The 26708-nt window shown below is 59.9% G+C and overlaps 2 protein-coding genes across 8 annotated transcripts; both read left to right on the top strand.

Annotated features, from left to right (window-relative positions):
• Positions 1-21565, top strand: TFCP2 (transcription factor CP2). Of its 7 annotated transcripts, none has more exons than XM_085562970.1 (16): positions 3-720; positions 762-1533; positions 3365-3516; positions 5212-5288; positions 5491-5596; positions 5662-5768; positions 6372-6524; positions 8566-8676; positions 10151-10239; positions 12688-12733; positions 13798-13891; positions 16173-16263; positions 18061-18155; positions 20608-20750; positions 20979-21030; positions 21115-21565. In XM_085562970.1, exons 2-16 carry the CDS (start codon positions 1412-1414, stop codon positions 21150-21152), a joined length of 1476 nt encoding a protein of 491 aa, XP_085419096.1. In that variant the 5' UTR covers positions 3-720; positions 762-1411; the 3' UTR covers positions 21153-21565. The 7 variants fall into 7 exon arrangements, 6 of the variants coding, with proteins under 6 accessions (XP_085419098.1, XP_085419096.1, XP_085419094.1 ...); XM_085562968.1 differs by having other exon boundaries at positions 12685-12733; XM_085562969.1 differs by having other exon boundaries at positions 3-1533; positions 12685-12733; positions 21115-21169; positions 21256-21565.
• LOC146765022 (uncharacterized) lies at positions 6534-8607 on the top strand. The gene is made up of 2 exons (XM_085562988.1): positions 6534-7510; positions 7776-8607. The coding sequence occupies exons 1-2, from the start codon at positions 7032-7034 to the stop codon at positions 8383-8385; spliced, it is 1089 nt and encodes a 362-aa protein (XP_085419114.1). The 5' UTR covers positions 6534-7031; the 3' UTR covers positions 8386-8607.
• Positions 21566-26708: the final 5143 nt, after the last annotated feature.

The following is a 26708-nucleotide window of genomic DNA, read 5'->3' as shown; positions in this document are numbered from 1 at the left end:
CCCAGCGGCGGGGGTGGGGCCTCCGCCTCCATCTTGGCGGAGCGGCGCGTTTGGGGTCCCGGCCCGGAGCGGGCGGGCCCGGACTGGATCGGGGGTCCCGGACTGGACTGGGGTCCCGGACTGGAGTGGGGGTCTCGGACTGGATTGGGGGTCCCGCCTGGATTGGGGGTCCCGGACTGGAGTGGGGGTCCCAGCCTGGACTGGGGGGTCCCGGCTCGAATTTGGGATCCTGGCCTGGATTGGGGCGATCCCCGCGGGCAGCCCTTGGAGGGCAGTGCAGGATTTTGGGGTCCCCTTGGGTGCAGCCTTTGGAGGGGACTGTAGGATTTTGGGGTCCCAGTTGGGTGCAGCCCTTGCAGGAGAGTGCAGGAATTTGGGGTCCCCTTGGGTGCAGCTCTTGGAGGGCAGTGCAGGATTTTGGGGTCCCCCTTGGGTGCAGCTCTTGCAGGAGAGTGCAGGAATTTGGGGTCCTCTTGGGTGCAGCCCTTGCAGGGGAGTGCAGGATTTTGGGGTCCTTTGGGTGCAGCCTTTGGAGGGGACTGTAGGATTTTGGGGTCCCCCTTTGTAGGATTTTGGGGTCCCCATTTGTAGGATTTTGGGGTCCCCCTTGGGTGCAGCCCTTGCAGGAGAGTGCAGGAATTTGGGGTCCCTTTGGGTGCAGCTCTTGGAGGGCAGTGCAGGATTTTGGGGTCCCCTTGGGTGCAGCCCTTGGAGGGGACTGTAGGATTTTGGGGTTCCCCGGTGCAGCCCTTGGAGGGCAGTGCAGGATTTTGGGGTTCCCCGGTGCAGCCCTCGGGGTCGGTCTGTAGAACTCGGGGCCCCCCGGCGGTGCTGCCTCTCAGGGGTTTTGGGGTTTGGGGGTCCCCCCGAGTGTTCCTTTTGAGGTGCTCCAAGGGCGGGGTGCAGCCTCGGGGGTGTCGCTGGGTTTTGGGGTTCATTTGCCTGTGGTAGTGGGGTTTGGGGGTACCCAGGTTGGTCACTGCAACAGAGGGTCCTCAAGAGGTTTGGGGGGCTCTGGTACCCCCAGAAATCAGGGAGGGGTGTTGGGGTGCCCCAGGGAGACCCTGGGTTGGGGGTGACTGAGGAGCCCTATTTTTGGGGTGACACTGAAGATATTGGCCCATCGGTTTGGGGGTGACCCCAGGGCCCCCTGGTTTTGGGGTGACCCCTGCAAGCCCCTTTTTGGGGTGACCCCAAGGACCCGCGTGTTTGGGGGTGCCCCAAACCCCCGCCTCTGCCGTGTTCCCAAGACACCCCCACCTCTGAGTAGCTCCAGACCCCCCATTTTTGGGGTGTCCCAAACACCCCCTGTTTTTGGAGTGACCACGACGGCCCCCTTTTCTGCGGGGTGACCCTGAGGACCCCCCGTGTCTGGGGGTGAGCCGGCAGCCGTTTTTGGGGTGCCGGGGCCATGGCGTGGGCGCTGAAGCTGCCGCTGGCGGACGAGGTGATCGAGTCGGGGCTGGTGCAGGATTTCGACGCCAGCCTCTCGGGCATCGGGCAGGAGCTGGGCGCCGGCGCCTACAGCATGAGGTACCGGGCACCCCGAAATGACAGGGCACCCCAAAACCGACGGGGCACCCCAAAACCGACGGGGCACCCCTGAACATCCCGGGGAAGGCAGGGGCCGTGCAGGGAGCGGGGAGCCCCAAAATGAGCTGGAGGTTGAAGGCGTCGGGCAGCACCTCAGCACCGGTACCCAAAGCAGGAAGGGACCCCGGAATCACCAGAGGCACCCCAAAATCTCTGTGGATCACCAGAACCCCCAAGGGAAACCCCAAAATCGCCAGGAGTCCCCAGAATCTCCAAGGGAAACCCCAAAGTCCCCAGGGGTCCCCAGAATCCTGCGGGTTCTCCAGGATCTTCATTAAGGGATCTCAAATCCCTGGTGGCGACTCCAGAATCTCAGGGGGGTCCCAAAATCTCTGGGGATCCCTGGAATCTCGGGGGGTCCCAAAATCTCCGGGGGTCCCTGGAATCTCGGGGGGTCCCAAAATCTCCGGGGGTCCCTGGAATCTCGGGGGGTCCCAAAATCTCCAGGGGTCCCCAGAATCTCTGGGGAGATCCCAAAATCTCCAGGGGTCCCTGGAATCTCGGGGGTGTCCCAAAATCTCCAGGGGTCCCTGGAATCTCACGGGGGTCCCAAAATCTCTGGGGGTCCCCAGAATGGCAGGGGGTGCCAGGGGCACGGGGAACCCTGAGCTGTGCCAAAGTTGGGGCATCAAGGGGGAAGTGGGGGCATTGGGGGGAATTGGGATTGGGATGGAGTTGGGATGGAGTTGGGATGGAGTTGGGATGGAATAGTGATGGAGTAGGGATGGAGTTGGGATGGAGTAGGGATGGAGTAGGGATGGAGTTGGGATGGAGTTGGGAAGGAGCTGGGATAGAGTAGGAATGGAGTTGGGATGGAGTAGGGATGGAGCTGGGATAGAGTAGGAATGGAGTTGGGATGGAGTTGGGAAGGAGCTGGGATAGAGTAGGAATGGAGTTGGGATGGAGTTGGGATGGAGTTGGGATGGAGCTGGGATGGAGTTGGGATGGAGTAGGGATGGAGTTGGGATGGAGTTGGGATGGAGTTGGGGGAGAGTTTAATTTGAATTACGGCTGAAGGAAAGCCCCGAGCTGCATTTGGGGCTGGGATGGATTCGAGAGGAGGGTGGGGTACAGCTGGGATGGATTTGGGATGGATTTGGGATGGATTTGGGATGGATTTGGGATGGATTCGGGATGGATTTGGGATACAGTAGGCATTGATTTGGGATGGATTCGGGATGCAGTAGGGATGGATTCGGGATGGATTTGGGATGGATTCGGGATGGATTCGGGGATTCAGGATGCTGTGAGGATAGATTTGGGATGGATTTGGGATGGATTCGGGATGCAGTAGGGATGGATTTGGGATGCAGTAGGGATGGATTCGGGATGGATTTGGGATGGATTCGGGATGGATTCGGGGATTCAGGATGCTGTGAGGATAGATTTGGGATGGATTTGGGATGCAGTAGGGATGGAATCGGAGTGCAGTTGGGCTGGAGCTCTGGCTGGAGTAGGGAAGGAGCAGGGCTGGAGTTAGAGCTGGAATTGTGGTTGTTGTAGTGCTGGGGTCAGGATTAGGGGTGCTGACAGGTGTATTCGGATGGCCACAGGTGTGTTTCAGGTGAGCACCTGAGGCCAGAGGTTCAGGGCACACCTGGATCCCTGGGCTCGGGCCGGCTCCAGAGGCAGGGCCGGGTTCCTGGGGGGCTCTTCCTCCAGGTGCCAAGGCCAGCTCGGGTTGATGGCACCCCTGACCGCCAGCTCACCTGTCTCAGGTGACTCCCAGGTGACTCCCAGGTGACTCAGGTGACTCTCTCCCCACCTGCAGCGATGTCCTGGCTCTGCCCATCTTCAAGCAGGAGGAGTCCAGCTTGCCCCCGGAGAGCCAGGACAAGCTGCTGCCCTTCCAGTACGTGCTGTGCGCCGCCACGTCGCCCGCCGTCAAGCTGCACGACGAGACCCTCACCTACCTGAACCAAGGTGAGCCGCACCTGTGCGCAGGTACCCCCGGGAGCAGCCGGCCGCAGCTCCTGCCGGCGGGAGCCGGCCTTTCCCGGGGTTGTTGCCGGCTCTTGGGAGGCGGCGCTGCCTGCACCTGCCTGTGCTCCGCCCAGGTGGAGCAGGAGTCACCTGGGCGCTTCACCGGGTTAAAGGGGGTGACAGGTGTGTGCAGGGTGATACGGGTAAGGTGTACCTGTGCAGGTGTGTGCAGAGGTGTGTGCAGGGTGATACGGGTAAGGTGTACCTGTGCAGGTGTGTGCAGAGGTGTGTGCAGGGTGATACGGGTAAGGTGTACCTGTACAGGTGTGTGCAGAGGTGTGTGCAGGGTGATAGGGGTGTGCGTAAGGTGTACCTGTGCAGGTGTGCGTAAGGTGTATCTGTTCAGGTGTGTGCAGAGGTGTACCAGTACAGGTGTGTGCAGAGGTGTGTGCAGGGTGAAACAGGTGTGCGTAAGGTGTATCTGTGCAGGTGTGTGCAGAGGTGTGTGCAGGGTGATATGGGTAAGGTGTACCTGTGCAGGTGTGTGCAGAGGTGTGTGCAGGGTGATACGGGTAAGGTGTACCTGTACAGGTGTGTGCAGAGGTGTGTGCAGGGTGATACGGGTAAGGTGTACCTGGACAGGTGTGTGCAGAGGTGTGTGCAGGGTGATATGGGTAAGGTGTACCTGTACAGGTGTGTGAAGAGGTGTGTGCAGGGTGATATGGGTAAGGTGTACCTGTACAGGTGTGTGAAGAGGTGTGTGCAGGGTGATAGGGGTGTGCGTAAGGTGTACCTGTGCAGGTGTGCGTAAGGTGTATCTGTTCAGGTGTGTGCAGAGGTGTACCAGTACAGGTGTGTGCAGAGGTGTGTGCAGGGTGATACGGGTGTGTGTAAGGTGTACCTGTGCAGGTGTGCATAAGGTGTACCTGTACAAATGTGTGCAGGATGATACGGGTGTGCGTAAGGTGTACCTGTGCAGGTGTGTGCAAAGGTGTGTGCAGGGTGATAGGGGTGTGTGTAAGGTGTACCTGTACAGGTGTGTGCAGAGGTGTGTGCAGGGTGATATGGGTAAGGTGTACCTGTACAGGTGTGTGCAGGGTAATACAGCTGTGCATAAGGTGTACCTGTACAGGTGTGTACAGGGTTATACAGGTGTGCGTAAGGTGTATCTGTGTGTGTAAGGTGTATCTGTTGAGGTGTGTGTAAGGTGTATCTGTGTGTGTAAGGTGTATCTGTACAGGTGTAAGGTGTATCTGTGTGTGTAAGGCCTATCTGTACAGATGGTTTAAGGTGTATCTCTGTATGTAAGATGTATCTCTGTGTGTATCTGTACAGGTGTGTGTAAGGTGTATCTGTACAGGTGTGTGTAAGGTGTACATGTACAGGTGTGTGTCAGGTGTATCTGTACAGGTGTGTGTCAGGTGTATCTGTACAGGTGTGTGTAAGGTGTATCTGTACAGGTGTGTGTCAGGTGTATCTGTACAGGTGTGTAAGGTGTACATGTACAGGTGTGTGTCAGGTGTATCTGTACAGGTCAGTGCTGGGCAGCACTGCAGGCTGGCAGTTACAGCTTCAGGCTGTACCTGCAGCTTCCAGGTACAACTGGAAGGTCTGGGTTGGTGGCACCCCCAGTGACAAGGAGCTCAGGGGACAGGTACAGGTGACAGAACCCCTCAGGTGCGCTCCTGCCCCCAGGTCAATCCTACGAGATCCGGATGTTGGACAACAGGAAACTCGGGGAGCTGCCCGAGATCAACGGGAAGCTGGTCAAGGTGAGCAGAGAGCGCAGGTGCCCCTGGCCAGGTGTGCCCATGCCCGCCAGGTGCCCTCGGGGGCCCTGCAGGTGGGTGGGGCTGGGAGATGCACCTGTCTGGGGGAGGAGGGCGGTTCCCTCGGCCCCTTTCCGGCGCAGGGAAGGGCTGCACCTGGCCAGGTGTGCCGGGGCAGCGCCAGGTGATGTCCCCCCTTCCGCAGAGCATCTTCCGGGTGGTTTTCCACGACCGGCGGCTGCAGTACACGGAGCACCAGCAGCTGGAGGGCTGGAGGTGGAACCGACCTGGCGACAGGATCCTGGACATAGGTGAGTCTCACCTGGCTGGGCAAGCTGGGAGGGCCCAGGTGGGCCTCACCTGTTCCCCCCCACAGATATCCCGATGTCCGTGGGGATCATCGACCCCCGCGCGAACCCGACGCAGCTCAACACCGTGGAGTTCCTGTGGGATCCCTCCAAGAGGACATCAGTCTTCATCCAGGTGAGCACAGGTGGGCTCCGTCCCTCCCCCAGGTGAGGACAGGTGGGCTTCATCCCTCACCCAAGTGAGGACAGGTGGGCTCTGTCCCTCATCCAGGTGAGGACAGGTGGGCTCTGTCCCACACCCAGATGAGCCCAGCTGGGCTCTGTCCCTTATCCAGGTGAGGACAGGTGGGCTCCGTCCCACACCCTGGTGAGCACAGGTGGGCAGTGCCCCACACCCAGGTGAGGACAGGTGGGCTCTGTCCCTCACCCAGGTGAGGACAGGTGGGCTCCGTCCCTCATCCAGGTGAGGACAGGTGGGCTCTGTCCCATATCGGGTGAGGACAGGTGGGCAGTGCCCCACACCCAGGTGAGGACAGGTGGGCTCTGTACCTCATCCAGGTGAGCACAGGTGGGCTCTGTCCCTCATCCAGGTGAGGACAGGTGGGCTCTGTCCCACACCCAGATGAGGACAGGTGGGCTCCATCCCTCATCCAGGTGAGCACAGGTGGGCTCTGTCCCATATCGGGTGAGGACAGGTGGGCTCCGTCCCTCCCCCAGGTGAGGCCAGCTGGGCTCCGTCCCCCCGCAGCGGGCCCACAGGAAGCTCACCTGTCCGCAGGTGCACTGCATCAGCACGGAGTTCACGCTGCGCAAGCACGGCGGCGAGAAGGGCGTTCCCTTCCGCGTGCAGATCGACACCTTCAGGGAGAGCGAGAGCGGGGAGTACACGGAGCACCTGCACTCCGCCAGCTGCCAGATCAAGGTGTTCAAGGTACCTGGCCTCACCTGGGCCCCTCCCACCTCGCACTGGGGGCTGCCGGTGCCTCGGGAAGCTCCCGCCTTTGGGACGGGCGGCCCCGGCCAGGTGGTGCAGGTGGTGCAGGTGCAGGGCGGGGTCGTTCCCGCTGGGGTCACACCTTGGGCTGCCCCACCTGCAGCACCCCCAGAATCTCACCTTGGCTCCTCTTTTCTCACCTGTGCACCTCGGGGGGTTTGGGGTCCTGCTCTGCCCTCCCCTGCCCCACCTGCGCCGAATCCCTTCACCTGAGTGCAGGTACAGGCAGGTGGAAGGGAATCTCTTCAGGGACCTGCCCAGGAGAACACCTGGCCACCTGTGGAGGTTCCTCGTCTGTGCTGCCCAGGGGATTGGAGTGAGGCTCCCCCATTTCGGGTGGGGAAGGGTGCCAGGTGTGCAAGGTGTGCCAACGCCAAGGCCAGCCCTGTGACTTCATGTCCAGGTGCGGTTTGTCCCCCCAAAATCCCATCTCCTACGTGGGTGATGCAGAAGACACAACTCAGGTGTGTCCAGGTGGTTACAGGTGTGTTACAGGTGTGTTCAGGTGGTTACAGGTGTGTTCAGGGGGTTACAGGTGTGTTACAGGTGTGTTCAGGGGTTACAGGTGTGTTACAGGTGTGTTCAGGTGGTTACAGGTGTGTTCAGGTGGTTACAGGTGTCTCCAGATGGTTACAGGTGTGTTCAGGGGGTTACAGGTGTGTTCAGGTGTGTTACAGGTGTGTTCAGGGGTTACAGGTGTGTTACAGGTGTGTTCAGGTGGTTACAGGTGTGTTCAGGGGGTTACAGGTGTCTCCAGATGGTTACAGGTGTGTTCGGGGGGTTACAGGTGTGTTCAGATGTTACAGGTGTGTTCGGGGGGTTACAGGTGTGTTCAGATGTTACAGGTGTGTTCAGGGGTTACAGGTGTATTTAGGTGGGCACAGGTGTATTCAAGTGTTACAGGTGTCTCCCAGTGGTTACAGGTGTATTCAGGGGGTTACAGGTGTCTCCAGGGGCTTACAGGTGTGTTCAGGTGTTACAGGTGTGTTCAGGGGGTTATAGGTGTGTTCAGTGGTTACAGGTGTGTTCAGGTGTTACAGGTGGTTACAGGTGTATTCAGGGGTTAAGGTTGTGTTCAGGGGGTTACAGGTGTCTCCAGGGGGTTACAGGTGTGTTCAGGAGGTTACAGGTGTGTTCAGATGTTACAGGTGTGTTCAGGGGGTTACAGGTGTCTCCAGATGGTTACAGGTGTGTTCAGGGGTTACAGGTGTCTCCAGGGGGTTACAGGTGTGTTCAGGTGGTTACAGGTGTGTTCAGGGGTTACAGGCATCTCCAGGGGGTTACAGGTGTGTTCAGGTGTTACAGGTGTGTTCAGGGGGTTACAGGTGTCTCCAGATGGTTACAGGTGTGTTCAGGTGTTACAGGTGTTTTCAGGTGTTACAGGTGTCTCCAGGTGTTACAGGTGTCTGCAGGTGTTCCAGGTGTCTCCAGGTGTATTCAGGTGTTCCAGGTGTGCTCAGGTGGTTACAGGTGTGTTCAGGTGTTCCAGGTGTGTTCAGTGGTTACAGGTGTATTGAGATGGTTACAGGTGTGTTCAGGTGTTCAAGGTGTGTTCAGGTCTTCCAGGTGTGTTCAAGTGTCTCCAGGTGTCTCCAGGTGGCCACACCCCTGTTCCTGCAGAGGTGCTCAGGCCAAGCTCCTTTTCCCTCTGGGAGCCCCAGGAGGGCTGATTCACCTGTGCCCCCACCTGTGCCCCTGTGCCCCCACCTGTGACACCTGTGCCCCTGTGTCACCTGTGTTACCTGTGCCCCCACCTGTGCCCCCTGTGTCAGCTGTGCACCTGTGCCCCTACCTGTGACACCTGTGACACCTGTGTCACCTGTGTTACCTGTGCACCTGTGTTACCTGTGCCCCTGTGCCCCCACCTGTGTCACCTGTGCCCCTGTGCCCCCACCTGTGCCCCTGTGTCACCTGTGCCCCCACCTGTGTCACCTGTGCCCCCGCGTCCCGTGGCCCCTCACCTGTCGGGCCCGCCCAGCCCAAAGGAGCCGACCGGAAGCAGAAGACGGACCGGGAGAAGATGGAGAAGCGGACGCCGCACGAGAAGGAGAAGTACCAGCCCTCCTACGAGACCACCATCCTCACCGAGGTGAGCCCACCTGCCCACCTGCCCACCTGACACACCTGCCCACCTGACACACCTGCCCACCCGCCCCACCCGCCCCACCTGCCCCACCTGGCTGCCCCACCCGCCCCACCCGCCCCACCTGCCCCACCTGCCACACCTGCCCACCTGCCCCACCTGGCTGCCCCACCTGCCCACCTGCCCACCTGACACACCTGCCACACCTGCCGAACCTGCCCCACCCGCCCCACCTGCCACACCTGCCCACCTGGCTGCCCCACCTGCCACACCTGCCAAACCTGCCAAACCTGCCCCACCTGCCCCACCTGCCAAACCTGCCCCACCTGCCCCACCTGGCTGCCCCACCCGCCCCACCTGCCCACCTGCCCCACCTGCCCGAGGGCTTGGCTCCAGGTGTTCACACCTGCCCCGCAAACAGGAGCTGCTTTCGTACCTGCACCAAGGCTCTGGGGACGTTGTTGGCCTGATTATTTACCTGGCCAGGTGTGTGCATGGCCAGGTGTGTGCAGATGTATGTGTGCAGTGCAGGTGTGTGCAGGTACAGTCCCAGGTGTGTGCAGGTGTGTGTGTGTGCAGTGCAGCTGTGTGCAGGTGAGTGCAGGTGTGTGCAGTGCAGGTGTGTGCAGTTGGAGCCCAGCTGTATGCAGGTACAGTCCCAGGTGTGTGCAGGTACAGTCCCAGGTGTGTGCAGGTACAGTCCCAGGTGTGTGCAGCTGTGTGTGTGCAGTGCAGCTGTGTGCAGGTGCAGTGCAGGTGTGTGGATGGTTCTGGGTGTGTGCAGGTGCAGTGCAGGTGTACCCCAGGTGTGTGCAGGTGTGTTCAGGTGTGTGTAGGTGTACCCCAGGTGCGTGCAGGTGTGTTCAGGTGTACCCCAGGTGCATTCAGGTGTGTTCAGATGTGTTCAGGTGTGCACAGGTGTACCCCAGGTGTGTGCAGGTGTGTTCAGGTGTGTGTAGGTGTACCCCAGGTGCGTGCAGGTGTGTTCAGGTGTGCACAGATGTACCCCAGGTGTGTTCAGGTGTGTTCAGGTGCGCACAGGTGTACCCCAGGTGCGTGCAGGTGTGTTCAGATGTGTTCAGGTGTGCACAGGTGTACCCCAGGTGTGTGCAGGTGTGTTCAGGTGTGTTCAGGTGTACCCCAGGTGCGTGCAGGTATGTTCAGGTGTGTTCAGGTGTACCCCAGGTGTGTTCAGGTGTGTTCAGGTGTGCACAGGTGTACCCCAGGTGCGTGCAGGTGTGTTCAGATGTGTTCAGGTGTACCCCAGGTGTGTTCAGATGTGTTCAGGTGTGCCCAGGTGTACCCCAGGTGTGTTCAGGTGTGTTCAGGTGTGCACAGGTGTACCCCAGGTGTGTTCAGATGTGTTCAGGTGTGCCCAGGTGTACCCCAGGTGTGTTCAGATGTGTTCAGGTGTGCGCAGGTGCAGCCCAGGTGTGCGCCGGCGCAGCCCAGGTCCTGAGCTCACCTGGCGTGCCCGCAGTGCTCGCCCTGGCCCGAGGTCACCTACGTGCCCAGCGCGCCGTCGCCCGGCTTCAACAGCTCCCACAGCGGCTTCTCCCTCGGGGACGGGTGAGTGCGGGACACGGGACACCGGACACGGGACACCGGACACGGGACACCGGACACCGGGACACGGGACACCCTGGGGACACCGGACACCCCGGGGACACCGGGGACACCCAGTGACACCCCAGTGACACCCCAGTGACACCCAGTGACACCAGTAACACCCAGTGACACCCAATGACACCCCAGTGCCATCCCAGTGACCCCAGTGACAGCCCAGTGACACCCAGTGACACCAGTAACAGCCAGTGACACCGGGGACACCCAGTGATACCAGTGACACCTGTGACACCTCAGTGACACCCAGTGACACCAGTAACACCCAGTGACACCCAATGACACCCCAGTGCCATCCCAGTGACCCCAGTGACACCCAGTGACAGCCCAGTGACACCCAGTGACCCCAATGCCACCCCAGCACCATTCCAATGACACCCCAGTGACCCCAGTATCATCTCACTGTCATCCCAGTAACACCAGTGCCATCCCAGTATCATCCCACTGACCCCACTATCACCCCTGTGCCACCCCAGTGACACCCAGTGACACCCAGTGCCACCCAGTGACACCCAGTGCCACCCCAGTGACACCCAGTGACCCCAGTGACACCAGTGCCACCCAGTGACACCCAGTGACACTCCAGTGACCCCAGTGCCACCCCAGTGCCACCCAGTGACACCCAGTGACACCCAGTGACCCCAGTGCCACCCCAGTGCCACCCAGTGACACCAGTGATGGCATCCCCAGTATTGTCCCAGTGACCCCAGTACCCACTGTGACAGTGGCCCCAGTGACAGTGATCCCAGTGCCCAGTTACCATGTCCCAGTGTCCCCAGTATCCCAGTGACCCGTGTCCCAGTGTCCCTCTGTCCCCAGTATCCCAGTATCCCAGTGACCGGTGTCCCAGTATTCCCAGTATTCCCAGTATTCCCAGTATCCCAGTGACCCGTGTCCCAGTATCCAGTAATCCCAGTATCCCAGTATCCCAGTGACCCGTGTCCCAGTATCCAGTAATCCCAGTATCCCACTGACCAGTGTCCCAGTGTCCCTCTGTCCCCAGTATCCCAGTGTCCCCATTATTCCGGTGCCTCATGTCCAGTATCCCAGGATCCCATGTCCCCAATATCCCAGTATCCCAGTATCCCACTATCCCACTATCCCAGTGTCCCAGTAATCCCAGTGCCCCATGTCCCAGTGTCCCAGTGACCAGTGTCCCAGTGTCCAGTAACCCCAGTATCCCCAGTAATCCCAGTATCCCCAGTATCCCAGTATTCCCAGTATCCCAGTGTCCCAGTGACCGGTGTCCCAGTATCCAGTAACCCCAGTGTCACAGTATTCCCAGTATTCCCAGTGTCCCAGTGCCCCATGTCCCAGTAATCCCAGTATTCCCAGTGTCACAGTAATCCCAGTATCCCCAGTATTCCCAGTATCCCAGTGTCCCAGTGACCGGTGTCCCAGTATCCAGTAACCCCAGTATCCCCAGTAATCCCAGTATCCCCAGTATCCCAGTATTCCCAGTAACCCCAGTATCCCAGTATTCCCAGTATCCCCAGTATCCCAGTGTCCCAGTATCCCCAGTATCCCCAGTATCCCAGTATCCCCAGTATACCAGTATTCCCAGTATTCCCAGTATCCCCAGTATCCCAGTAGCCCCAGTAATCCCAGTATCCCCAGTAATCCCAGTATCCCCGGTATCCCAGTATTCCCAGTATCCCAGTGTCCCAGTATCCCCAGTATCCCCAGTATCCCCAGTATCCCAGTATTCCCAGTATTCCCAGTATCCCCAGTATCCCAGTATCCCCAGTATTCCCAGTATCCCCAGTATCCCAGTATCCCCAGTATTCCCAGTATCCCCAGTATCCCCAGTATCCCAGTATCCCCAGTATCCCAGTATTCCCAGTATTCCCAGTATTCCCAGTATTCCCAGTATCCCCAGTATCCCCAGTATCCCAGTATTCCCAGTATCCCCAGTATCCCAGTATTCCCAGTATCCCCAGTATCCCCAGTATCCCAGTATCCCCAGTATCCCAGTATTCCCAGTATTCCCAGTATCCCCAGTATTCCCAGTATCCCAGTATTCCCAGTATCCCCAGTATCCCAGTATTCCCAGTATTCCCAGTATTCCCAGTATTCCCAGTATCCCCAGTATTCCCAGTATCCCCAGTATCCCCAGTATCCCCAGTATCCCAGTATTCCCAGTATTCCCAGTATTCCCAGTATTCCCAGTATCCCCAGTATTCCCAGTATTCCCAGTATCCCCAGTATCCCCAGTATCCCAGTATTCCCAGTATCCCCAGTATCCCAGTATTCCCAGTATTCCCAGTATCCCCAGTATCCCAGTATCCCCAGTATCCCAGTATCCCCAGTATCCCAGTATTCCCAGTATTCCCAGTATCCCAGTATCCCAGTGTCCCAGTGTCCCAGTGACCCGTGTCCCTCTGTCTCCAGCAGTGGGTCCCCGAGCCACCAGCCCGACCCCCCCGCGCCCCTGGCTGACGTAAGTACCTGGTGGGCACCTGCCGGGCACCTGCCGGGCACTGCCGGGCACTGCCGGGCACCTGCCGGGCACCTGCCGGGCACTGCCGGGCACTGCCGGGCACTGCCGGGCACTGCCGGGCACCTGCTGGGCACTGCCGGGCACTGCCGGGCACTGCCGGGCACTGCCGGGCACTGCTGGGCACTGCTGGGCACTGCCGGGCACTGCCGGGCACTGCCGGGCACTGCCGGGTACTGCTGGGCACTGCTGGGCACTGCCGGGCACTGCCGGGTACTGCCGGGCACTGCTGGGCACTGCTGGGCACTGCCGGGCACTGCCGGGTACTGCCGGGCACTGCCGGGCACCCTGGGGTTCCACAGCCCTCCGCTCACCTGCAGGCACCTGGGTGCCACGGCCCCGCTGCCCCACCGGGGGACTCCCACCTGTGTGACCCACCTGAGCCCACCTGAGCCCACCTGAGCTTACCTGGCCCACCTGACCCACCTGACCCACCTGAGCCCACCTGACCCACCTGAGCCCACCTGTGCGACCCACCTGACCCACCTGAGCCCACCTGACCCACCTGAGCCCACCTGTGCGACCCACCTGACCCACCTGAGCCCACCTGAGCCCACCTGTGTGACCCACCTGAGCTGACCCGAGCTCACCTGAGCTCACCTGACCCCACCTATGTGACCCACCTGACCCACCTGAGCCCACCTGAGCTCACCTGAGCTCACCTGAGCCCACCTGTGCGACCCACCTGAGCCCACCTATGTGACCCACCTAACCCACCTGACCCACCTGAGCCCACCTATGTGACCCACCTAACCCACCTGAGCTCACCTGAGCTCACCTGAGCCCACCTGTGTGACCTACCTGAGCCCATCTGAGCCCACCTGAGCCCACCTGACCTCAGCAGAGCACCTGGAAACACATCCAGGTCACCCCTGAGGTCATCCCCTCATCCCACCTGTCCAGTTCCCACCTGCGTGACCCACCTGAGCTCACCCGAGCTCACCTGCCTGACTGCCAGCACCTGACTGGGTCAGCCGGGTCACCTGGTGGCACCTGTGTCCCCCCAGACGCTGCTGCCCACCTGGAGCCCGCAGGAGGCGCAGCAGTGGCTGCACCGCAACCGCTTCTCCACCTTCTCACGGCTCTTCAGGAACTTCTCAGGTGAGTTCTGCCCTCACCTGGGCCGGGTCACCTCACCTGGGCTGGGTCACAGCTCCTCACCTGGGCCGGTCACAGCTCCTCACCTGGGCCGGGTCACCTCACCTGGGCTGGGTCACAGCTCCTCACCTGGGCTGGGTCACAGCTCCTCACCTGGGCCGGTCACAGCTCCTCACCTGGGCCGGTCACAGCTCCTCACCTGGGCTGGGTCACAGCTCCTCACCTGGGCCGGTCACAGCTCCTCACCTGGGCCGGTCACAGCTCCTCACCTGGGCTGGGTCACAGCTCCTCACCTGGGCCAGGTCACCTCTCCTCACCTGGGCCGGTCACCTCACCTGGGCCGGTCACCTCACCTGGGCTGGGTCACCTCACCTGGGCTGGGTCACCTCACCTGGGCTGGGTCACAACTCCTCACCTGGGCTGGGTCACAGCTCCTCACCTGGGCCGGTCACCTCACCTGGGCCAGGTCACAGCTCCTCACCTGGGCCGGTCACCTCACCTGGGCCAGGTCACAGCTCCTCACCTGGGCCGGGTCACCTCCCCTCACCTGGCCAGGTGACCTCCCCTCCCTCCCCTGGCCAAGTCCCGCTCTTCTCACCTGGCTCCACCTCCCCCAGCTCACCTGGCACAGGTGACACAGGAGGAGCTGATTTGGGGAAAACGGAGCTGGAAAATGGGAATCTGGGGAGAAAAAGCTGATTTGGGGAAAAAGCCGAAAATGGCAAGAAAACACATTTTAGAATTAAAATCTGGGGGAAAATAGAGGCAAAAAATCCTGAATTCAGGCAACAATTGGTTCGAAAATGCTGATTTTAAGGAAAATGAATCTGGAAAATGGCAATTACAGCAAAATGAAGGTGAAAACCTCATTTTGTGGAAAACACGGGTGAAAAAATGCTGATTTTGGGTTAAGCAAAGTTGGAAAACGGCGATTTTGGGGAAGAATGAGCTGAAAAACGCCAAATTGGGGAAAAAATAAAGCAAAAAATTGCTGCTCTGGGGGGAAACGAAGCTGGGAAATGCCGAGTTTGGGTTAACCACGCTGAAAAATGCTGATGTGGGGGAAAACGGGTGGAAAATGTGGATTTTGGGGGAATTTGGCTGGAAAATGCTGATTTGGAGGAAAAGGAAGCTGAAAAAATGTTGATTTGAGGGTAAAAAAAGTGATGGTTGTGGGGGAAAATGAGCTGGAAAATAGGGATTTTGTGAAAAGCGAAGTGGACAATGCTGATTTTAGGGAAAATGAAGTTGAAAAAACGCAGGTTTGGGGAAAACAAAGCCAGAAATGGTAATTGGAGGGAAAACAGAGCTGGAAAAGGCTGGTCGGAGGAAAAGCAGGAGAACAATTCCATTTTGGGGCAAACGGGAGAATTGGCGTGAATTTGGGTGAATTTGGGTGAATTTGGAATTAATTTGGGGTGAATCTGGGTGAATTTGGGTGAGTTTGGGATGAAATTGGGATGAATCTGGGTGAATTTGGGATGAATCTGGGATTAATTTGGGTGATTTTGGTGATTTTGGGTGAATTTGGGTGATTTTGGAGTGAATTTGGGTGAATTTGGCGATTTTGGTGATTTTGGGTGAATTTGGGTGATTTTGGGGTGAATTTGGGTGATTTCGGTGATTTTGGGTGAATTTGGGTGATTTTGGGGTGAATTTGGGTGATTTTGGGGTGAATTTGGGTGATTTGGGTGATTTTGGTGAATTTGGGTGATTTTGGGCGGTTTTGGGGTGAATTTGGGTGGTTTTGGGGTGAGTTTGGGTGATTTGGGTGAATTTGGGTGGTTTTGGGCTGAATTTGGGCGGTTTTGGGGTGAATTTTGGTGATTTTGGGTGAATTTGGGTGGTTTTGGGGTGAATTTGGGTGATTTTGGTGATTTGGGGTGAATTTGGGTGATTTTGGGGTGAATTTGGGGTGAGTTTGGGTGATTTTGGTGATTTTGGGTGAATTTGGGTGATTTTGGTGATTTGGGGTGAATTTGGGCGGTTTTGGGGTGAATTTGGGTGAATTTGGGTGAATTTGGGCGGTTTTGGGGTGAATTTGGGTGATTTTGGTGATTTTGGGTGAATTTGGGCGGTTTTGGGGTGAATTTGGGGTGAATTTGGGGTGAGTTTGGGTGATTTTGGTGATTTGGGGTGATTTTGGGTGATTTTGGTGATTTTGGGTGAATTTGGGCGGTTTTGGGGTGAATTTGGGGTGAGTTTGGGTGATTTTGGTGATTTTGGGTGAATTTGGGTGATTTTGGTGATTTTGGGTGAATTTGGGCGGTTTTGGCGCCGGCAGGAGCCGACCTGCTGAGGCTGACGCGCGAGGACGTGATCCAGATCTGCGGCCCCGCCGACGGCATCCGCCTCTTCAACGCCCTCAGGGGCAGGTGGGACTCACCTGGGGACACCTGGGGACACCTGGGGGGGAGACACCTGGCGGGGACACACCTGGGGGGGACACACCTGGGGGTGGGACACACCTGGGGGTGGGACACACCTGGGGGGACACACCTGGGGGGACACACCTGGGGGGAGACACACCTGGGGGGACACACCTGGGGGGGACACACCTGGGGGGGACACACCTGAGGGTGGGACACACCTGGGGGGACACACCTGGGGAGACACACCTTGGGGGGAGACACACCTGGGGGGACACACCTGGGGGGACACACCTCGGGTGGGGCTGGGACTCACTTGGGGGGGCAGGACACACCTGGGGGGGACACCTGAGGGGGTTTGGGACTCACCTGGGGGGGCAGGACTCACCTGGGGGGGACTCACCTGGGGGTGTGGGGCACACCTGGCCCAGCCTATTCCCAAACGAGTCAGGAATTTAGAGGAATTGTAGGGAAGGAGGTCCAGGTAGGAGAGAGGAATTGGAAATTAGAAATTAATTCGGGATTGGGAATTAGGAATTAGGGATTGGGAAGTGGGAATTAGGAATTAATTAGGGATTGGGAATTAGGAGTTAGGGATTAGGGACTGAGAATTAATTAGGAACAGGGAATTAGAATTGGGAATTGGGAATTGGGAATTGGAAATTAGGAATTAATTAGGGATTAGGAATTGGAAATTAGGGATTAGAAATTGGGAATTGGAATTAAGAATTAGGGATTGGGAATTAGGAATTGGGAATTAGGAATTAAGGATTAAGAGTTGGGAATTAGGAATTTGGAATTCGGTATTAGGAATTGGGAATTAAGGACGAGGAATTGGGGATTGAGGATTAAGAATTAGGAGTTGGGAATTAGGGATTGAGAATTAGGAATCGGGAATTGGGAATTGGGAATTCTTTGAGGCTCCAGGACAGCCCCGGGCAGGACAAAGGGACATTCCAGAGGGACATTCCAGAGGGACATTCCCAAAAAGGGACATTCCAGAGGGACATTCCCAAAAAGGGACATGCCAAAGGGACGTTCCAAAGGGACGTTCCCAAAAGTTCCAGGTGGGAGTCCCAGGTGGGAATTCCGGGTGGGAGTTCCGGGTGGGAATTCCAGGTGGGAGTTCCAGGTGGGAACCCAGGTGGGAATTCCAGGTGGGAGTTCCAGGTGGGAATTCCAGGTGGGAATCCATGTGGGAATCCAGGTGGGAATCCCAGGTGGGAGTCCCAGGTGGGAATTCCAGGTGGGAACCCAGGTGGGAGTTCCAGGTGGGAGTTCCAGGTGGGAATTCCGGGTGGGAATCCCAGGTGGGAATCCAGGTGGGAATTCCAGGTGGGAGTTCCAGGTAGGAATCCAGGTGGGAACCCCGGGTGGGAGTTCCAGGTGGGAATCCAGGTAGGAATCCAGGTGGGAGTTCCAGGTTGGAATCCCAGGTGGGAATCCAGGTGGGAATCCAGGTGGGAATTCCAGGTTGGAATCCCAGGTGGGAACCCAGGTGGGAATCCCGGGTGGGAGTTCCAGGTTGGAATCCCAGGTGGGAATCCAGGTAGGAATCCCAGGTGGGAACCCAGGTTGGAATTCCAGGTGGGAACCCAGGTAGGAATCCAGGTGGGAACCCAGGTGGGAACCCAGGTGGGAACCCAGGTAGGAATCCAGGTGGGAACCCAGGTGGGAACCCAGGTGGGAACCCAGGTGGCAGTTCCGGAATGCCGGCCGCGCCGCCCCGGGCTCTCCCGGCTCCCCGGGCAGCGGGCAGGTGGGGGCGGGGCGGGGCCGCCAGGTGACCCTCACCTGTCCCAGGGTGGTGCGGCCCCGCCTGACCATCTACGTGTGCCAGGAGTCCCGGCAGGGCACGGAGCCCCCGCGCGGCGACGGCGACGGCGGCACCTTCTTCGGTGAGGGCAGGGGCACCTGGGCACACCTGGGCGCACCTGGGGGCACCTGGGGCAGGGGCACCTGGGCACACCTGGGGGCACCTGGGCACACCTGGGGGCACCTGGGCGCACCTGGGCACACCTGGGCACACCTGGGGGCACCTGGGCACACCTGGGGGCACCTGGGCACACCTGGGGGCACCTGGGGACACCTGGGCACACCTGGGCGCACCTGGGGCAGGGGGCACCTGGGCACACCTGGGGGCACCTGGGGGCACCTGGGGCAGGGGGCACCTGGGCACACCTGGGCGCACCTGGGGGCACCTGGGGCAGGGGGCACCTGGGCACAACTGGGCACACATGGAGCACACCTGGGCACACCTGGGCACTCCTGGGGGCACCTGGGGCAGGGGGCACCAGGGCACAACTGGGCACAACTGGGCGCACCTGGGGCAGGGGCACCTGGGCACAACTGGGCACACCTGGGGGCACCTGGGCACACATGGGGCACACCTGGGCACAACTGGGCACACCTGGGGGCACCTGGGCACAACTGGGCACACCTGGGGCAGGGGGCACCTGGGCACAACTGGGCACACCTGGGCATACCTGGGCACACATGGGGCACACCTGGGCACTCCTGGGGCACACCTGGGCACACCTGCGCATACCTGGGCACACATGGAGCACACCTGGGGCACACCTGGGCACTCCTGGGACACACCTGGGGCACACCTGGGCACACCAGGGGGATTTGAGTCACACCTGGGGGGGCAGGGGTCACACCTGGGGATTGGGATCACACCTGGGAGCAGGGGTCACACCTGGGGATCGGGATCACACCTGGGGGATTGGGGTCACACCTGGGGGGGCAGGGGTCACACCTGGGAGCAGGGGTCACACCTGGGAGCAGGGGTCACACCTGGGGGATTGGGGTCACACCTGGGGTCACACCTGGGGATTGGGGTCACACCTGGGGATCAGGAACGGGGGATGTGCTGCAGCCCTTGCCAGGAGATCACCTGCCCACAGGTACTCAGCAGCGCAGGCCCCATCCCTGCCCCACCCCGAGATCACCTGTGCCCTCACAGGAGCCCTCCCCCACCTGGGCCCCCCTCACCTGTGCCCTGGCCCACCTGGCAGCGCGGAGCTCACCTGGCCCCTCTGTACACCTGGGGGGCCCCCTCCCCTCAGGCCAGGGTGCCAAAAACGCCCCCCAGCAGAGTTCCCTCTGTGCCACCACGCAGGTGTGGGCACCTCGCCCACGCAGGTGTGGGCACCTCACCCACACAGGTGTGGGCACCTCGCCCACACAGGTGTGAGCACCTCGCCCACGCAGGTGTGGGCACCTCACCCACGCAGGTGTGGGCACCTCGCCCACACAGGTGATGGCACCTCACCCACGCAGGTGTGAGCACCTCACCCACGCAGGTGTGGGCACCTCGCCCACACAGATATTGGCACCTCGCCCACGCAGGTGTGGGCACCTCACCCACACAGGTGTGAGCACCTCACCCACGCAGGTGTGGGCACCTCGCCCACGCAGGTGTGGGCACCTCGCCCAACAGGTGATGGCACCTCACCCACACAGGTGTGGGCACCTCACCCACAGAGGTGTGAGCACCTCGCCCACGCAGGTGTGGGCACCTCACCCAACAGGTGTGGGCACCTCACCCACACAGATATTGGCACCTCACCCACACAGGTGCTGGCACCTCGCCCACACAGATATTGGCACCTCACCCACACAGGTGCTGGCACCTCGCCCACACAGATATTGGCACCTCACCCACACAGGTGTGAGCACCTTGCCAACACAGGTGTGGGCACCTCACCCACGCAGGTGTGGGCACCTCGCCCACGCAGGTGTGGGCACCTCACCCCCACAGGTGCTGGCAGCTCACCTGTGCCGAGCCCGAGGTGGGGACACCTGTGGGAACCCGGCTGCCCCCAGGGCTGGCAGGGCTGGGCTGCTTTTCCAGCCCTGCCGTCCTGCTGGGCACCAAACCCACCTGCAGCAGGCCAGGTGCTGCTGCCCAGGTGACCCGGGAGGGTTCTGGGGCAGGTGTGGAGATGCCGGGCAGGGCACGGTGCCAGGCACAGCTGTGCCCAGCCCGGGGGCTGTGGGGCACACCTGGGCAGGTGTCCCCTGTGCCCGCAGTGTACCTGGGGGCTGTGAGGCACACCTGGGCAGGTGTCCCCTGTGCCCGCAGTGTACCCAGTGGCTGTGGGGCACACCTGGGCAGGTGTCCCCTGTGCCCGCAGTGTGCCCGGGGGTTATGGGGCACACCTGGGCAGGTGTCCCCTGTGCCCGCAGTGTGCCCGGGGGCTGTGGGGCACACCTGGGCAGGTGTCCCCTGTGCCCGCAGTGTACCTGGGGGCTGTGGGGCACACCTGGGCAGGTGTCCCCTGTGCCCGCAGTGTACCTGGGGGTTATGGGGCACACCTGGGCAGGTGTCCCCTGTGCCCGCAGTGTACCACGCCGTGTACCTGGAGGAGCTGACGGCGGCCGAGCTGGCAGAGAAGCTGGCACAGCTGTTCCGGGTGCCCGCCCAGCACATCCAGCACATCTACAAGCAGGGCCCCACGGGCATCCACGTCCTGGTCAGCGACGAGGTAACCCCCAAAACCCCCCTGGCCCGGGCCACACCTGGGGTCACCTGGGCCACAGGAGCACCAGGGCTCACCTGGGCAGGAGTTGGACGGGCCCAAGGACGGAATGAAACATTTTCGGCTGCCGCTCGCAAAGCTCCGACCTGAACTCCCACCTGGGCCCCTCCAGCCCTTTGGAACCCAAATTCTTCCCGAAACCACCTGAATTCCTGGGTTTGGTGTTTCTTCCAGATGATCCAGAACTTCCCGGATGAATCCTGCTTCGTCCTGGACACCATGAAAGGTGTGTGGGTACCTGGGCTGCGCTGGGGTCACCCCACCCCACCGTCCCTCACCTGCTGTGGGCTGACCTGGGCTTCCCTTGCAGCCGAGGGCAACGACAGCTACCACATCATCCTGAAGTAGGGCCAGGTGAGGCGCAGGTGAGGAGCACCTGCAGCCTCTCGGCACGCCTGGAGACCCCCCACTCCCAGCACGAGCACACAGGCAGACACCTGGGCACCCCCAGGCGCTGTCACCTGGCCACCCCCTCGAGGAACACCTGGAGACCCTCTGGAGAGCCCCCAGGTGTGGCCACCTTGCCACAGGTGAGCCCTGGCACGGACAGGACTGCTGGAGCTCCGAGGCGCCAGGTTCACCCACCTGGGACGGGCGTTGCCTCCAGGTGTGTGCGGCTGTGGCGTGACCTCGTGAGGTCATCAGGAATTCCGGATCCAGATTTAATTATGGAAAATGGGAGGGTAAAGGAGTAACCCGGGGTGGGGGGAGGGGAGGGGGCATTGCTGCGTGTTTTGGGGAGAAAAGCGAAGATTTGGCTATTTCTGCCGAGTGTGTGAAGTGATTGAAGCGGCTCCGGGCAGGTGCCCAGGTGAGGGATCTGCCCAGGTGGGGGAGGTTGATGCCCTGAGCCCTCAGACCTGGATCCTCCAGGTAACAGCAGCCTCAGCTCAGGTGTGTCAGGCAAAGAAAAACGGGAAAAGGCAATAAAAGCCAAGGATTTGATTTAAATAAAGCCAGGGTGGGGTCCAGGTGAGGCAGGTGCTGGCTCAGGTGACAACTGCGACAGCGCAGGGGGTCAGCCTCAGCCCAGGACTGAGCAGCACCTCCAAAATCACCCCAAACATCTCCCCAAAACCACACAAAAATCACCCAAAACCACCCCCAAGTAATCCCCAAAATCACCCCCAAACAACCCCAAAACCACCTCCAAAAATCTGCCAAATCACCTCGAGATGGCCCCAAAATCACCTTGAAATAGCCACGAATCTTCCCCCTAAATTACCGTTACCACCCAAAATTCCCCAAAATCACCCACGAATCCCCCCACATCACCTCAAATTCATCCTCAAATCCCCACAAATCACCTCAAATTCATCCCCAAATCGCCTGAAATCACCTCAAATTCCTCCCAAAATTCCCCAAAATCACCTCACATTTCTCCCCAAATCACCTCGAATTCATCCCCAAATCACCTCAAGTTCCTCCCAAAATCCTCCCAAATCACCTCAAATACATCCCCAAATCCCTCCACATCACCTCAAATACATCCCCAAATCCCTCCAAATCACCTCAAATTCCTCTCAAAATCCCCCCAAATCACCTCACATTTCTCCCCAAATCAGTCCAATTCCTCCCCAAATCCCCCCAAATCACCCAAATTCCTCCCCAAATCCCCCCAAATCACTCAAGTTCCTCCCCAAATCCCCCCAAATCACTCCCAATTCCTTCCCAAATACCCCCAAATCACCCAAATTCCTCCCCAAATCCCCCAGATCACTCAAGTTCCTCCCCAGGTCCCCCCAAATCAAGTTCCTCCCCAAATCCCCCAAATCACCCAAGTTCCTCCCCAAATCCCCCAAATCCCATTCCTCCCCAGGTCCCCCCAATCAATCCCGTTCCTCCCCAGGTCCCCCAAATCAATCACGTTCCTCCCCAGGTCCCCCCAATCAATCCCGTTCCTCCCCAGGTCCCCCCAATCAATCCCGTTCCTCCCCAGGTCCCCCCAATCAATCACGTTCCTCCCCAGGCCCCCCAATCAATCACGTTCCCCCCCAGCCTCCTGCCCAGGTGCCCGGGGCTGTCGGGGCTGCAGCAGCCCCAGCCGGGCCCGGCTCAGGAGTGCCCGGGTGGCACCTGGGGTGGGCGAGCACCCTGGTTCTGGGAGGAGGCAGGTGGGACCCCGGGGGTCCTGGACCCCCCCAGTTCCCTTGCCCTGCCCAGTGGCTCCCAGGTGGGACCCCGGGGGTCCTGGACCCCCAGTTCCCTTGCCCTGCCCAGTGGCTCCCAGGTGTGCCCTCAGCCCTGCGCCCCCAGACCCCAAACTGCCCGGGGGGGGCACGAAGGGCAGCAGTGCTGGGGGCGAGAATTGAGCAAAGGGAGCAGCCCTGGAAACAAAGGGTGCAGAAGGACCTCGGGGTCCTGCAGGGATGGACCTGTCCTGCCCCAGCCAGGACGGTGCCCAGCCCTGGCTGCACGCCGGATTCCTTATCCCAGGCTTGGCACTCGGCCTTTTCACCATCCCTCATCCCAAACCTGGCATTCACCCTTCACACCACCCACACCATCCCTCACCCCAAACCTGGCACTCACCTTTTACACCACCCACACCATCCCTCATCCCAAACCTGGCACTCACCCTTTACACCACCCACACCATTCTCTATCCCAAACCTGGCACTCACCCTTCACACCACCCACACCATCCCTCATCCCAAACCTGGCACTCACCCTTCACACCACCCACACCATTCTCTATCCCAAACTTTGCACTGATCCTTTATTTTACACCATCCTCACCATTCCTTATCCCACACCTTCCACTGATCCTTTATTCTGTCCCATCCACACCACTCCTCATCCCAAACTTTGGGCTGATCCTTTATTCTGTCCCACCCACACCATTCCTTACCCACACCTTCCACTCACATTTTACACCATCCACACCACTCCTCATCCCAAACTTTGCATTCATCCTTTATTCCATCCCACCCACACCACTCCTTACCCACACCTTCTACTCACATTTTACACCATCCACACCATCCCTTATCCCAAACTTTGCGTTCATCCTTTATTTTACACCACCCACACCATTCCTCATCCCAAACTTTGCACTGATCCTTTGTTCCATCCCACCCACACCACTCCTTACCCACACCTTCCACTCACATTTTACACCATCCACAGCATCCCTTATCCCAAACTTTGCGTTCATCCTTTATTTTACACCATCCACACCATTCCTCATCCCAAACTTTGTGTTGATCCCTTATTCCATCCCACCCACACCATTCCTCATCCCAAACTTTGTGTTGATCCCTTATTCCATCCCACCCACACCATTCCTCATCCCAAACTTTGCACTGATCCTTTGTTCCATCCCACCCACACCATTCCTTACCCACACCTTCCACTCACGCTGTATTTGATGCCCCCACGCCGCTGCTCTGCTGGCCGGGGCTGGGCCCAGCTCGTTCCTGGCCCCGCGGGGACCCGCTTCCCTCGGCAGCCCCGGGGGCTGGCACCGGGCAGGGCAGCGCCAGCCTCGGCTCTTCCCTGCCCGGCGACCTTCCGTGGCCACGGATCCGATGGCTGAAGGTGCCAGTTGGCTTTTGGGGTGGTTTGTAGCACCCATTGCACCGCTGAGGGTCCCAGGTTTGTTTTGGGGGTGCTTTTTAGCACCCATTGCACCGCTGAGGGTCCCAGGTTTGTTTTGGGGGTGCTTTTTAGCACCCATTGCACCGCTGAGGGTCCCAGGTTTGTTTTTGGGGTGCTTTTTAGCACCCATTGCACCACTGAGGGTCCCAGGTTTGTTTTTGGGACGGTTTTTAGCACCCATTGCACCACTGAGGGTCCCAGGTTTGTTTTGGGGGTGCTTTTTAGCACCCATTGCACCGCTGAGGGTCCCAGGTTTGTTTTTGGGGTGCTTTTTAGCACCCATTGCACCGCTGAGGGTCCCAGGTTTGTTTTTGGGGTGCTTTTTAGCACCCATTGCACCGCTGAGGGTCCCAGGTTTGTTTTTGGGGTGCTTTTTAGCACCCATTGCACCGCTGAGGGTCCCAGGTTTGTTTTTGGGGTGCTTTTTAGCACCCATTGCACCACTGAGGGTCCCAGGTTTGTTTTGGGGGTGGTTTTTAGCACCCATTGCACCGCTGAGGGTCCCAGGTTTGTTTTGGGGGTGGTTTGTAGCACCCATTGCACCGCTGAGGGTCCCAGGTTTGTTTTGGGGGTGGTTTTTAGCACCCATTGCACCGCTGAGGGTCCCAGGTTTGTTGTTGGGGTGGTTTGTAGCACCCATTGCACCGCTGAGGGTCCCAGGTTTGTTGTTGGGGTGGTTTGTAGCACCCATTGCACCCCCAGCATCCCAGGGCTGCAGCCTGGCAGGGAATGTGGCACCCCCACCCCATCCCGAGCTCCCTGGCCCAGGTGCCCACGAGCCCCTGGTGAGCTGTGCCACTGTGCCACTGCTCTGCCAGCTCTGCCCGCTCAGGGGGGGTTTGTTTCTGCAGGCAGGTGAGGCACGGCTCCATCTCCAGCCACCCTCGGCTGCCTCCTGGCACTGCCAGCTCCTGGTGCCACCATCTCCTGGCACTGCCAGCTCCTGGCGCTGCCAGCTCCTGGCACTGCCAGCTCCTGGCACTGCTCCTGGCACTCCCAGCTCCTGGTGCCACCATCTCCTGGCACTCCCATCTCCTGGCACTGCCAGCTCCTGGCACTCCCAGCTCCTGGTGCCACCATCTCCTGGCACTGCTCCTGGCACTCCCATCTCCTGGCACTCCCAGCTCCTGGCACTGCCAGCTCCTGGTGCCACCATCTCCTGGCACTCCCATCTCCTGGCACTCCCAGCTCCTGGTGCCACCATCTCCTGGCACTGCTCCTGGCACTCCCAGCTCCTGGCGCTGCCAGCTCCTGGCACTGCCAGCTCCTGGCACTGCTCCTGGCACTCCCAGCTCCTGGCACTGCTCCTGGCACTCCCAGCTCCTGGCACTCCCAGCTCCTGGCACTCCCATCTCCTGGCACTGCCAGCTCCTGGCACTCCCAGCTCCTGGCACTGCCAGCTCCTGGCACTGCTCCTGGCACTCCCAGCTCCTGGTGCCACCATCTCCTGGCGCTGCCAGCTCCTGGCACTGCCAGCTCCTGGCGCTGCCAGCTCCTGGCACTGCCAGCTCCTGGCACTGCTCCTGGCGCTCCCATCTCCTGGCACTCCCAGCTCCTGGCGCTCCCAGCTCCTGGCACTGCTCCTGGCACTCCCAGCTCCTGGCGCTCCCAGCTCCTGGCACTGCTCCTGGCACTGCCAGCTCCTGGCGCTGCCAGCTCCTGGCTCTCCCAGCTCCTGGCACTCCCAGCTCCTGGCACTCCCAGCTCCTGGCACTGCCAGCTCCTGGCGCTGCCAGCTCCTGGCTCTCCCAGCTCCTGGCACTGCTCCTGGCACTCCCAGCTCCTGGCACTGCCAGCTCCTGGCGCTGGCCCCGCTGCCTTTGGGGGCTGTGATGCCACCGAGCTGCCAGCCCCACCCTGAAACAGCGATCCCTGTCCCCGGGGCACCGGGGCTTCGCCGCGGCCAGTGGCAGCTCACGTTTCCCGGGCAGCGTCCATGAATTCCACCCTCCCTCGCGGCCCCTCAGGGTGGCATTTCTGCCCCCTGACCTGAGGCATCCTGGGCACGCCAGGCTGGCAGGGCCTGTCCCCTGTGCTGCCCGGATGTACCTGGCAGCGATCCTGGCAGCCCCAGGTGGTTGTGCCGCTCCTCAGCGTGGCTCTCGGGCACGCCATGGTTCTCCTGCTCGGCTCCTCCGCCCGGGCAGCGATGCCCTGCCACCGCTGGGCAGCCCAGAGGAGTTCGTCTGGTTTGGAAAGCCAGGGAGGCAGGAGAGAGAGGCAGGAGCCTCCCCTGAAAGGGAAAATGTAAACCCCTCCTGAATTGTTATAAATTTGAAATGGAGGGGCTGTCAGGCAGAGATA

The sequence above is a fragment of the Lonchura striata genome, chromosome 29 (assembly GCF_050655825.1).
Source record: "Lonchura striata isolate lonStrDom1 chromosome 29, ASM5065582v1, whole genome shotgun sequence".
Lineage (NCBI taxonomy): Eukaryota > Metazoa > Chordata > Aves > Passeriformes > Estrildidae > Lonchura > Lonchura striata.
The sequence above is the reverse complement of the archived record's forward strand: the minus strand, read 5'-3'. Positions and strand labels throughout refer to the sequence as shown.